Below are 13,183 nucleotides of genomic sequence, written 5' to 3'. Positions count from 1 at the left end.
CCGCTCACAGGGTACCTACTGCCTGGCACACTTGCAAAGTCTTCCCCACAGCAGCTGTGGACATCAGAGAGCTTTCTCCCAGGCTTACGTGTTGGGGAAAAGCTGTCATAAAGTTGCAGCCCTGGTCCTCTCTCCTCTCCCTTGAAGGGCAGAACCCCTCCTCAGGATGGATCTAACCCACCACCCAGCATGCAAAAAGGTCACCAGCCAGTGTAGAGAAGCTGGGGATGTCCAGGCTACAAAGATCAGGCCTGGATATTTGATCAGGATCCCTCTACTTCAACAGTCACCTCACCAGCTGGCCTGGCCCGTGGCAGGGACAGCTGCGAGGGAAGCGGCTGGTTCTTCCTCACCACTCATCATAATCCCAAGTGCCCATCCCCTGCCCCACTCACTCTGCAGGCTGGGGAGGCTGGCATCCTCAGGCTTGGTTTTCAACAGGTGTGGAAGCCGTGTGTATCTGTACCCAAAGCCACAGCCCTGGTAAAAGAGATAAGGAAAGATCTTAGAGCCTGGAAAACAGTTGGGTTTTTCCTGCTACTGGGAAGTTAAATGCTCTCAGATGTTGAGAGGGGCAAGGACACAGGATGCTCACCCGCCACAGCCTGACGAGGATCCAGTTGGTCTGTGCCCAGGGTCGCTGCTCATAGGGAGCCAGGAGGTTCTTCATCATTGAGATCCGCCTGCCAGAGAAGGACATAGGTCAGCCCAAAGGGTTTGGGGACAGGGGATTAAATAGGACACACAGTACGACCCAGGGAGCTGGGGCAGACCAAAGTCACTGGTATGAGAGTGATAGAAGGCTCTCAAATCAACTCTAGCACTCTGCTGCAGCTCCTGGACCCTCAGCAGTGCTTGGCAGCCCACCTGCTCCCCCACCCAGCCTTGCCACCACCTGAGCCCTGCCCCAGCTCCCCGGGGAACAGGCAGGGCAGCACTTACTGCTCTTCTGGGATCCTCTCTACAGCACGCAGCGAGTGAGGGTAGCAGACGTAGCTGGCCAACGCCTGCATCAGGGAGTCCCGGATGTCTGAGGAGGAATGAGAAGGGACTAGGCCAGGCACACAAGGACATGCAGCATACCAGGGAGCACCTGAACACCAGAGGCTGGGAGAGACTGGCCCTCACTTAGAGAGGCACACTGTCCCAGCTGACGTGGAGAGCATGCTAATGCTCAGGCAGCTAAGGAATAACCCCAGACTGGACATCCAAGTAGCTGGGACATGAGTTCTGCTCTTAAAAGGGTATCCTAGGTCATGTATCTCATCCTGGAAGAAGCAGAACACACCAGACAAGGGCAGTGCCCAGCATCTCTTTGTACACTGAGGCATAAAAAGCCCTCAAGGTAGTCAGCAGATAGATCCCAACAGAAGTCTGGTGAGCCTCTGGCCGTGGGACCAGCCAGACCCGTAACATTATCACCCCAAAGCAGAGGAGTGCAGCTTTACCTGTGCCCACAATCCTTGAGTCAGCAAAATGCTTGGCCAGGATGGCAGCGAGGCGCATCAGGGTCTCCTCGTAGCCTGCAAAGAGAAGGAGGGAGCAGGGTTCACACCAACAGCCTGATGGGCAGCCGTGTGGCCCCAGCATTCCTGTGGACATGGCACAGGCCATGGAATTCATTCCTGCTACAACTAACTGCAGCTTTGTAGGGTGTCTAGTTGTCAAAACAGACGGCTGGGAAAACACATGCATCTCCCAACAGAGCTTCTCACCTCAGTCTGCAGAGTCTGAAACATTTACCTAGGTAAAGGTAAAACCACGCAATTGAGTCAGACAGCATGGGAGAGAGAACTAGTGCAGAACAGCCTGAGCCACACAACTAACACCCTAGATCTATGCAGAAAAGCCATGTCCAGCCTGCAGGCCCTGACGAAATCTGCTAACACTCAATTCTGCTGCTCCCTGAACAGCACTTAATGGATCTGAACACTTCAGCTGTATCTTGTTGGTAGGACAAAAGCTCTTCTTACCTTTGTGGGCTCTGAGAAGCGCAGAACTACCTGCAAAGAGCTCAGTGGGATCACTGAGCCAGGAAAAGCACAAAATGCATACAGAGGGAATCTATCTAAACAGACTCTTGGCATCCAGTGGGTGGTATCTCGATAGGAACATATCCAAATCCCAAGGGGATTCAAAAGCAGTCCCAATTCTTGCACACATGGCACTTCTCCTACTTCTCCTCTCACCCAGAAACCAGCAGGCAGTGACACACATTGCTGTGGCAATCATCTTCCAGCATCCCAGCTCATTCCTGGTACCTCCTTGGAAACAAAATCTTTAGCTGCCAGTGATTTTCACCCTGTGACAGCTTCGGGCAAGGCATGAGCTCCTGCCTGAGCACAGCAAAGGCCATGGCTCAACAGTGGGTATCTGTTCAAGGAACAACACTCAGCGCCTGCCCCACAGCACACACGCAACATCCTGATGCAGTACAGAAGGTCCTTTTCAACCAGAAAAGGACACAGAAGGGGTAATGCTCAACTACCACTACTTCACCATAAGGATGTGGCTTGCTTTAGACTTTTTCAGGCCAGAATTAGCAAGGGCTCCTCATCCCCTTACCTGGAAGTTCCTCCATGCTGTTTACAGGGCTAAAGTAGTTCTTGAGTGCGCTGTAGCTGTTCATAGCCACACTGAGGTAGAACTCCGGCATGAAAGCGAAAAGTGAGCCTGTCCTGTCACCGTGCTCAATGGTGCGGATGCACACTTGCAGCAGCCAATATACATCCTGCATCTTTTCCTGGCCAGAGAGCACACAACAATCCCCATTCAGTTTTGTCCAGTTTCTCTTTGGACAAACACAGCAATCAGCACCACACTTAGATCTCAGAAACATCTCCATGGCTGAGATGCTCCTTAGACCACTGCTTTAAATTCGTTAACCAGATCTATGACATTTGGTCTTTTCATAGAGCCACACAAGCATCAGGTAGAAGGAACAGTCAGAGATCTCTACACCAACCTCAAGTTCAGAGCACAACCACAACCAATGTGACACCAGACCAACCGTGTCTTTGTCTCACTGAGCCTTGAAATTCTCCAAGAACTACTCCTTGGCAGGGCATATCTGACCTCACAGGCCTGATCACAATAAAAGGCATGCTACTTTTTATTCCAAGGACACTGGCTGAAGGAAGGCAGGCACTAGCAAACCCAGCATAAATCTGCTGGATGAAAGCTGGTCCTTTGTCTGAATTAACTAGGAACAGGATGAAAGCTCATGCCAGCTCAGATCTTTGTAATAGGCAGCCACAGCCTTTTGGATTTTGTGCCAGCCATTCAACCACATTTACTGTCCTGAGGAACATCGGCTTCTTGCTTCTCTAAGCAAAGCTCAGAGGCTCCTAAATTAAACCCAGGAAATTTGAGGACATCTACATAACTTTAAGCTATAAAAATCAACACCAACAAAGCCATAAAAAGAGGAAATATTATTTCACATCCTGCAATGCCAAGAAATATCATAAGCAATAGCAATTTGCATCAAAATAAATGGAGGAGGGTTATACTTCTAATTTAAAAACAAATTAAAATGAGAGGTGCAGATAAGCAATAGTGGCTTTTCTTTTTTAATATGTCACTACCACCTTTGGGAGATTTACATGGGTTTGTTCTGTAAATTAAACTGAACTAGTGCAAATCAACTAAATTGACTAAAAGACATCTTTATCTCAACACCGATGCGTATCTCAGCTCAACTGCTGCTTTCAGGATAAAAAGCAATTGTACAGGCAACATTATGGTAAAGAAAGCTGCATTTGGTTTTATTAAGACTTGATAACCTCAGAACATCATTTCAGGGATTACCAAGCTAGAAGAAAGCCTACACCAAGAGGAAACAAAGATGTGATTACTCACATGTGATGGATAAACACGGGGTTGTAATAAAATAAGCAGAAATGGTCTTCCCACAGGGATGTTTTGAGGGCAGGATTGCTTACTTTAAGAGCGTTTTTAAGCTGTAGCACTCCCTTTCATCTAACCTTGAATCTCTCAGCTCAGAATAAACTAGTGACTAATTGCCCTGAAGAAGAAGCAGCCTCCTCCGTGCTCTGACACCTCAGCACAGAGCAGGACTTCACCTGTAGACAGAGCCAGTTTCTTTCTCTCCATTAGCATCAGCAGTGCCTGCAACACTCATACAAATGTGTCCCTCCACTGCACGCAAGTCCCAGGGATGCAGGAGCCCGCTGGAAGGATGTCTCCATTGAAGACAGCAGGGACATGTAATGGCTGTGAGATGGAGCCCTGAAGGTACAGCCAGTATGGACAAACTCCTCTGAGCAGCCACATTCCTCTCCAGAGCAAGCTCGCTCAGCTCCTGGAGCACATTTCACAGCCCAAGCCACCTAGCGAACTGCTCTCCCTGTGGGCCATGCAGACCAGGACAAGAAGAGCACAAGTGGAGAAGGCTGTAACCTTCATTCCCAAATACTGCTGATTCATCCAGAAAGGTGACACCACACTTCTGATGGGAGGCAGGCATCTGCATTTAATGACAATAGATCATGTAGAGACATGAACAGTGTTTCTGCATGGGCCATCATGGCGATACCTGCAATATACACTGGTAATGCCCCTCTGCCTTTCAAGAGCAGTGTGGGAAGAAAGGTCTATTTTCTGGCAAGCACGAGCTATGCTAATGGAGCTGGAGAGCTTCTGCAGCACAGCACTGTGCCTTGCTGTCCTGCTCTGGCAGTGAAGGAGGGGACAAGCAAAGAGCTCATGAGTCAGGATCAGCCACTTCAAGTCTGCCAGATGTGTTCATATGAACTACCACTCTTCCTCATCCTGTTTACATCCTGGGACACATGTATGCTCAGGGAACCCTGCTACCACTGTATGTTCAGGGAAATGTGTCTTCTTCCCCAGTACAAAAAAAGCTACAAACAGAGATGAGGCAAGGCAGTGTGCAAGGGAAGACAGGGACATCCGCGGAGTGTAACAGGAAAACTGCTCATGCGAAAACACACCAGAGATTCTACCCTGGAAAATGGTGAGCGCAGAGAAAAAGAGACAACCTGTGCAAACAGTCACTGCGCTACTAAATGCAGAATGTACTCTCTCTATGTGGGAATCAAGTGAAGAAGGGGAGAACACCCGAACAAAACCACTGAGGCTTGGATCCTTCAGATTTCAGGAAAAGCAGCACTAATGAGATCCCCCTGTGACATACAGCATAGCTCAGGGAAATGGTTCAGTGGCCTCTATTCTCTAGACATGCCCCAGGAACTGAATCTCCCTTTGAACTGCACCCTCTGATGCCCCAAGGGAAATCATCATGCACAGCTCAGAACAGACTGGGGTGGTGCCCTAACAAACACAATGGGACCAAGTCTGTGACAAGAGGGGCCCAGGCCTAGGAAGGAGTCTCTGATACACAACAAGGGAAAAACAAGCCCCAGAGATCATTGGTAATGCTCCAACACCAGGGAAAATGACACTTCTGACATGTGAGCCAAGCAGCACAGAAACAGAGGCACCTGGCTTGGTCTCGCCTGAGCTGCTCACATTACACTCACCTTTGAATAAATGGTGACATTTATCCAAGCAAGGCGTCGGCTTAGGTGATTCAGCTTCTCAGAGAAAACCTTTTGGCTCTTCAGCAGTTCCTCATGGATGTCTCTCCTCTGAAAAGAGAGCAGAGATGTGAGGGCAGATATCACTGCCATTTATAGCATCCTTTTTCCAGAGCTGGACAAACAACGCAAAAGCAAATACCACCTTGGGGCTAGCTAAGGAGTATTGGCAGGAGGGAAAGTGATCAGCAGTCTTTCTGGTAGAGAGTGTAGAGAGTGGGAATCGGTGCTATTAAGACCACTTATCAGTCTCAGCAGCAGCCTACAAGGCCTGATGCAGATGCTGGTCTGGGGTGGGCAGCAGCTTTAGAGTCAACTACTATCAGATACCTTTTTAACATCATCAGATACACTCAGTCCCCTGCAGCTGGAATAGGACAGAGGCATCCCAGTCCAGCATTGGAGAGTCCCTACCCCAGGAGACCATCTCCAAGGCATCTGCAGCGCATGGAGGTTTGCAAGCTGCCACGGCTTGTCTGGGAGAAGCTGAAGGGGTTGCTTCAGTCCCTCTGTTCCTTGAGCCAGTGGCACAATGGATTGGCACAGTATGAAATGCAGCTGCCAGCTCCAGGCATAGGTTACTGCCCCATCCAAGCCATTGCTGCTCCAAGGCTAGATACCACCCACTGTGCTTCAACCTTTTTGCCAGATACGAGGCTTACCAGAGAAGGCAGCTGGGAATCCAGAGACACTTACCCTCTTTGGGCAGCGGCTGATTTTTTCCTCTGTGTCTTTCAGTGCCATGGCATATTCATTCACATCATCTGACACACCAACCATCTGAAAAACAGCAGATTCCAACCATAAATGAGGGCATTTTGTCCTAGACATATAAGCATGCGGCCAGATCCCCCATGGAAGCTGGGAGAAGAAAAGGGCACACACAGTCACCAAATAAGCAGGAAATAGACAGTGTAGAAGCGTGGATGCTGGGGGAATGGATTCCTGCTTACCTTCCCAAGCTGCTGGTGGACACTGAGGTTGTACATCATGATTATCCCATCCAGGACTTCCAGGAGGGAGTTCTCTGTGATGGGCTGATCTGGCTCCTCTGGGGGTTTGCCCAGTAAGAGACCCTCGTTTCCATGGCTGCCTTCAACTGCAATGCATCCCCAAGACAGAATAGAGGTTCTCAGCAAGGCATTCTGGCACCTCAGCTTCTGCCTGCATCCCTCTGAAGCCAAAGCCCTGCTGTGCCTTTCTAACACAGTGCCCCTTCCCAGCCCATGTGGTTCACTAGATACACTAACATACCATTCCCATCTCACTGCCTGCATCAGGTTGACCTGCCAGATCTGTTCAAACAGACCCAGGTCATGCACGTCAGAATCACAGAATGGTGTGGGTTGGAAAGGACCTTAAGATCATCTAGTTCCAACCCCCCATGGGCAGGGGCACCACACACTAAACCATGTCACCCAAGACTCCATCCAACCTGGCCTTGCACACTGCCAGGGATGGAGCACTTACCAGTTCTTTAGGCAACCTGTTCCAGTGCCTCACCACCGTCACTGTAAAGAACTTCCTCCTTATATCTAACCTGAACTTCCCTCACTTAAGTTTGAACCCATCACCCCTTGTCCTATCACTACAGTCCCTGATGAAGAGTCCCTCTCCAGCATCCTTGTAGGCCCCCTTCAGATACTGGAAGGCTGCTCTGAGGTCTCCACGCAGCCTTCTCTTCTCCAGGCTGAACAGCCCCAACTTTCTCAGCCTGCCTTCATACAGGAGGTGCTCTAGCCCCCTGATCATCCTTGTGGCCCTCCTCTGGACTTGCTCCAACAGCTCCATGTCCTTCTTAGTTGACACCAGAACTGTACACAGTACTCCAAGTCGGGTCTCATGAGAGCAGAGGGGCAGGATCACCTCCTTTCACCCGCTGGTCATGCTCCTTTTGATGCAGCCCAGGATATGGTTGGCTTTCTGGGCTGCAAGCACACACTGCCAGCTCATGTTCAGTTTCTCATCAACCAACACCCTCAAGTCCTTCTCTGCAGGGCTGCTCTGAATCACTTCTCCGCCCAACTTCCTTGAGCCCTGTACATGTGTCAAGAGGCCTGCCTGGCCCAACATAGCAGCAACGGTGCTGCTACTGCACACATCATCACCCAGCTTGCCTGTGTTCAAGCAAGTGTGGCTACAGCTGCCTCTGGACTACCACTCTGCAAAGTCTCACTGCATTTGCAGGAACAAGGCATCTCCTTACATGCAGAAAGTGACAGCATCCCCAGTTGTCATGTTCAGGATGACAAAGTGGTTAACTATGGACTTGTGGGTGTCAGCAAAGCTGGAAGTAAATAGATTGCATTTCTCTTGAGAATACTGGGAGCTGGAAGATGTCATTCTCCAGGGATCACCTGGGCCACACTAGCATGCAGCAGAGGTACTCACTGTCCTCCTCTGTGCGCTGCTCCACACTTAGTGTGCGCACTTTGATCTTCTCCAGAGCTCCAAGAGGCCGCCGCGGGTTCATCAGGCTGACGGCTGCTGTGCTGAGGAAGCGGTTGGCACGGCCCAAAGTGGGGGAGCTGAGCCAGCCAGGTCTGGCAAGAGCTCCTCCAATGGCCAGGGTGGCAGAGGGACGCTGAGACTGAAATTAAGGAAGAAACAGTTCTAGTTGTTTAGCTGCCCTCCCTTATCCCTGCAAGGATGTTGGTAAAGATGTGGTCACTGGAAGGTGATCAGGTACCTTCCCTGTCATGTCTGGGCCAGCAGTGTCAGGTTAGCAAATAGATATTCCTTCCTCTAAGGGCACATTCCAAGTACAAGCAGCAGCTCTGCAAGCAAAAAGCTGCTCTGTCTGCAGTTGCCTTGCACCCTTTCAAATGCAAGCACCAAGAGCTGCCATGGAGGGGAAGGTGCATAAGTAGATCAATGGGTAGTGAGAGAGCAGAGCAAAGAAAATTTTACTGCTCAAACTTGCCACATCCAGGACTTTGCTGATCTCCAGCAACCTTCATGCAAGTGAAGCTGTTTATCTGGTTGTCCATGGATTGTTAAAGTCCTGGCCCAGACTCTGCCTTTCTCTAAGGCAAAGCTTTTCTAGGCAGAGGCTGAGCTTGCTGTGCCAGCACCAGAGCCCCCACAGGTGAATTACAGTAAATCCTGGCTCACTTGTGCTGCTGATGTTGCTGATTCCTCATCTTCATCGAGATCGTCCATAGTCACTGCCTGCAGCTCCGCAGGGTCAATCACGACATTGGCTTTTGCAGCCAGGTCATCTGCATAGAGCACACCAAAGCAGCTGTGAACACTGGAATCACTCTTTGGTTCCCACGAGACAGCCCTAGGCTCATCCTCTTTCCTACTTCTTGGCAGTAGAGGAGGATGCTGTACCAGAACAAGCTCACCTTCCCCCCAGCTTCCTTATGTGGCATAGGTCTGCCCTTGCTAACACAGCAGAGACCAAGCAGCAATGGGTGCTGCTCACCCAGGACCCATTTCTGTTCCTGGTCCTACCAGCAACAAAAAGATTAACTGAGGAACCAGAGGACAACCACCAGGACCAAAATGAACTAGCACAGGGAAGGAAACTCAGGGCCTGAGATCATTTTTAAGCACCCAGTTCTTCAATGTTCTCCCATGATATGTCCCCAGGTCACTAGGACTGTGACTCAGACCAGAAACCATTCTCAGCTCAGAGAAAGGCTGTGTGGACGGCTATGCTGCACAAAGCCTGAATGATGTGTCCTCTAATCCGTAGCCTTGTCTTTAAAGCTGGCCAGGAAGACCGTGGTTAGAGACCAGAGGAGATGACATGGTTCTCAAGTTAAGTAATCTAATATTGAGCAGCCAGGGAGCAACTTGAGACAGGAAAAATTTTCTGAATCTTGCAAACACACTGGGGAAGGAGAAGGGAGATCTGAACTAAAGGCAAATGTCACATGAGCCAAAAACCAGAGACAAAAAACCAAGTCCAATGGAATGGCAAGTGGTTTCTAACCTTCCAAAAGGGAAGTCTATTCTGTGAGTAGCATGCTGCATACAACCACACAGCTGTAGTACATACAAGGGCTGCTCTTGCTTGCCCTGAGTGGTATAGCAAATAAACTCTGGACATCCTTCACACCCAGCAAAGCCAGGCAGATGGTCAGCTCTTTGACAGCTCCCAGCCCTTGGATGTGGTGCAGCAAGAGCACCACATCAGAGGGTACTGCCAGACTACTCCACTCCACCAGCCACATGCCCCATTCAGGGATATAAACAGGAAACTGTTAACTTAAAGGATGCTCAACCCAAGAGGGATGGTGTCTTCTTCACCATAACTTGCATCTCATTCAAATTCAAGTCTCCTTTCCTTAAATTTAATCACAATTCATTACCCACAGCTCCCTCCCTCCCTGGGATGTCTCTTGGATGAACTCCAGCCAGGACCTGGATGCAGGTATTGGAAATAAGACCATCTACCTTTCAGAGTCTTCTTAAGATGAGACAGGAGACCTCCAAGTCGCTGAAGGTCAAAATAATCCACCTTGCCATTATAGAAGAGTTGAGGAGGGACATACGCCTCTAAAGCAGAGAAGATTTGATTTTTCCATGAGTCACATACTCAGGATCCACACAGACATGTAAGTCCTCCTGAGACAGACCCCAGGGCCCAGCCTGGACTAATATTCAGTGACAACTTTTGTTGTCATAAAGCACAAGCCATTAAGGCAGAGGTGATTTCCACAGTGAAGCAAGCATTAGATCCATGCAGAAACAGAAATAACCCATGGCCATTGACAACAAACCTCCCAGCACTTCTTTCCTCCCAGCCACAGTCACTGGAGGAAACTGGATCATCAGAAACCCCGGCAGCTCTCCAGCTGGCTACTCTAGCTCTGTCACTTAGTCCCACAGGAATCATTAAGGCACTTACTGACTCTCAAGAAAAGGTCAGCCTAAAGTAAGAAAAGGGAATGCCAAGCAGATCATGGCAGGATAGGCAAGGCAGGGTTTGAAGGTGGGAAAGCAACTGGCACTGATTTGGTTTCCCCTTAATCCCACTGTCTGGGAACCACAAAACCAGACAAATATCTTCCCCTAAACTTTGACTATGGGATCACTGAGCTGCCCTTTCGCAGACCAATACTGCCTTTTGCAGATCAATACTGCCCTCTGCTCCAGAGCAGACAGGGGGAAACAGCAAACAGTACAGGTGCCCCTTTGCAAGTCTCAGGTCTGGATGTTTACTGGAATAGGTCTGCACACAGGAATTTCCCAGGGTGACTGGGAACTATGGAAACAGGGTGACAGAAGGCTCAGGCAGCCATGAGAAACGCAACATTTCCAGCATCTTGAAGAGCACTGCCAAGAGGCAAACTTTGTCCTAACCACAAAAATGCCTTCAAAGCTTCTCCCTCCAGGCCTTACCTTCACTGCTCACTGTGGCCGGGGTTTTCGCCTTGTGGCCATCCCAGAAGAAACGCAGGGCAGCAATAAGGCGGTGCAGGAAGCACACCATGTACTCTGGTGGGCACAACACAGTCAAGTTCTAGGGCAAGAATGAGAGTTCAGCCATCAGGGCAGGTGTGAAAGTTCGTCTTAGTCCCAGTGGACACATGGTACAGGCAGAAACTTTGGTGTTCTCAGCCTTGATAGCATCTCTAGCATCCAGCACTGGTAGAGAGGCCAGCCCTGATGGTAGGAAGTAGTTTCCACCTCTAGAAAGTCCTGGTCACTGAAATAACAGGCTGGTCTGACAGAGGAGGATGGATATCATGTGCTCCACCATGAAATACAGGGCTGATCATGCACACAGAGATGCAGGTGAAGAAAGGGTTTCCTGCAACAGCAGATGCCTATCCAAAGCTGCAGCCTGCTCCAGGGCCAGAACAGTCCTCACCGTTCACAGGCAGTGAAGAGGATGCCAAAGCCATCAGGCCAGCTGTGGCAGAGCACTCCACAGCTGTGCTCCCTGAGAGGTTTTAGGAGGTGATTCAGCTCCCACCTAAGGCTGTGCCCAAGGACCACCTTCCTATAAATGACTGCATAGGACTTGGATAAACTCCCTGGTTTCTAGCCTTAGATCTTCTCCCCACTCCCTGCTGTATCTAGATCTCAGTTATCCATTGCTGGAAGCAGCCTGGTCAAAAGGGCTGAGCTGCCAGTCTGAAGGTGCCTTCAAGGCGAGGCTTGAGGGAAGGCTGACCTTCTGACTTACCCCTCTATTGCTAGCGTTTTCCTGAAGAAACTTGCGGAATTTGTTTAGGAAGATGTATCTGGAGGCTTCCCCCTGGCAGGAGGAAAAGCAGGTGGTAAATCTACGCCTTACAAGTCCTGTGACGTGGGGATACTGCAGCGAAAGATCCACAGAGCACTTACTCCTCCTCTGTCCTTGTTGTTCAGCAGCAGCTTCAGAATCTGAACCTGGAGACCTTCCACCACTAAAATGGAGACAACATCTGCCATCGGAAAACAAGCACTGGAGAGTAACTACCCATACTAACCCCAACTGCAGTACCCTGCCCCCAGGAGAAAGGCCACCTCCTCTGCAGAGGGTGCCCAGGAAGAACTGGTGCCTGCAGAAAGCTAATCACATCACTGAGAATGTTCTCCCCCACCACCCTGCAGTAAATTCATCCACATAAAAAATGCCCCTAAAGGGGAGTTTGGGTTTGGTCGTGCCTCATGATGGGATGCTGCAGGTCTGTGCACCTGGGTTCCAGCACTCATAACCCTCTACCAGATAATGGCATGGCTAGCCCGCACCTCTGCAGCACAGCCCATCCTGGCACAGCTGGACTTCAGGTTGTGAAGGGAATTTGGAAACAGCTCCAGGGTTGGCCCCTTTGACTGAACAAAAGGTTTGGGATCTTGACAATTTCCCTCCTTCCTCACAGACCTTCAATGCGTTTCTTGAGCCGCTGGCAGCCTCTTTCATATGCCCGCCGCCTCAGCCTCTCCTCAGCACTCTCCTCCTTCACCTCCTTACTCTCCTTGCCCTGGTTGGAGGACAGACACTGATTACTAGGAGAATACTTCACAGGGAAAATATCTTGCCAAATGGAGTGCAGAAACTCCCTGAAACAACATGCCTGTGTGACTGGCAGCACACCTAAACAGGCCTTCCCTGGCCTTGTAATGAGTAAGGGTGGGAGATCTTTTGAGGATACCCATGTCAACCTGGAATTCCTTAGATGCTGCGAGGTTTTGTTCCAGATCTGTTGCCATAGAAAATGTCCCCCTTCCCTGTCCTAAGCAACACACTCCAAACGTCTCCTCTAAGGTGACAGTAAAGATGACAGGGCAATGGACAGGCTACAGCTCTCACATAGCTCTGAACGATGCACCAGTGCTAACGCAGCTGGAAACATGGGCCATCCAATTTCCTCAGCCAGAAAACTATGGGACAGCAGGCCACAGAATTTCTTCAGTCTGCTTAGTGGATGTGCCCTTACTCACCTCCTTGGTGAAGCGGTTTGGCCACCACGTGGTGGGAATGAGCTCCTGCAAACCAGCCTCCTCCACACGCAGCGGGCTCTTAATGTAGAAGAACACAACAGAACGGAGCACATCGAAGCTGCAGCCAAGTTAAAGCAAGCACAGAAGCTATGTCAGGAGAAAGCACAGGGCATGTTTCCAGAGCTGTAGTGAGAGATTCCTGTCCAAACAACCAC

At 50.0% G+C, this 13,183-nt stretch overlaps 1 protein-coding gene across 2 annotated transcripts in view; it reads right to left on the bottom strand.

Annotated features, from left to right (window-relative positions):
- Positions 1 to 13,183, bottom strand: part of RNF123 (ring finger protein 123) — a 50,940-nt gene that overhangs the window by 22,989 nt on the left and 14,768 nt on the right. For both annotated transcript variants that reach the window (XM_030501508.1, XM_030501509.1), the window contains 16 exons: positions 12,969 to 13,086; positions 12,409 to 12,508; positions 11,889 to 11,950; positions 11,728 to 11,799; positions 10,938 to 11,058; positions 9,990 to 10,091; positions 8,697 to 8,803; positions 7,974 to 8,172; positions 6,536 to 6,681; positions 6,279 to 6,362; positions 5,526 to 5,633; positions 2,566 to 2,743; positions 1,449 to 1,523; positions 943 to 1,030; positions 596 to 683; positions 396 to 480 (listed from right to left, as the gene is read on the bottom strand). In XM_030501508.1, coding sequence (XP_030357368.1) covers positions 396 to 480; positions 596 to 683; positions 943 to 1,030; positions 1,449 to 1,523; positions 2,566 to 2,743; positions 5,526 to 5,633; positions 6,279 to 6,362; positions 6,536 to 6,681; positions 7,974 to 8,172; positions 8,697 to 8,803; positions 9,990 to 10,091; positions 10,938 to 11,058; positions 11,728 to 11,799; positions 11,889 to 11,950; positions 12,409 to 12,508; positions 12,969 to 13,086 — 1,733 coding nt within the window. The remainder of the gene's footprint in view (positions 1 to 395; positions 481 to 595; positions 684 to 942; positions 1,031 to 1,448; positions 1,524 to 2,565; positions 2,744 to 5,525; positions 5,634 to 6,278; positions 6,363 to 6,535; positions 6,682 to 7,973; positions 8,173 to 8,696; positions 8,804 to 9,989; positions 10,092 to 10,937; positions 11,059 to 11,727; positions 11,800 to 11,888; positions 11,951 to 12,408; positions 12,509 to 12,968; positions 13,087 to 13,183) is intronic.

The sequence above is a fragment of the Strigops habroptila genome, chromosome 11, assembly GCF_004027225.2.
Source record: "Strigops habroptila isolate Jane chromosome 11, bStrHab1.2.pri, whole genome shotgun sequence".
Classification (NCBI taxonomy): Eukaryota; Metazoa; Chordata; class Aves; order Psittaciformes; family Psittacidae; genus Strigops; species Strigops habroptila.
The sequence above is the reverse complement of the archived record's forward strand: the minus strand, read 5'-3'. Positions and strand labels throughout refer to the sequence as shown.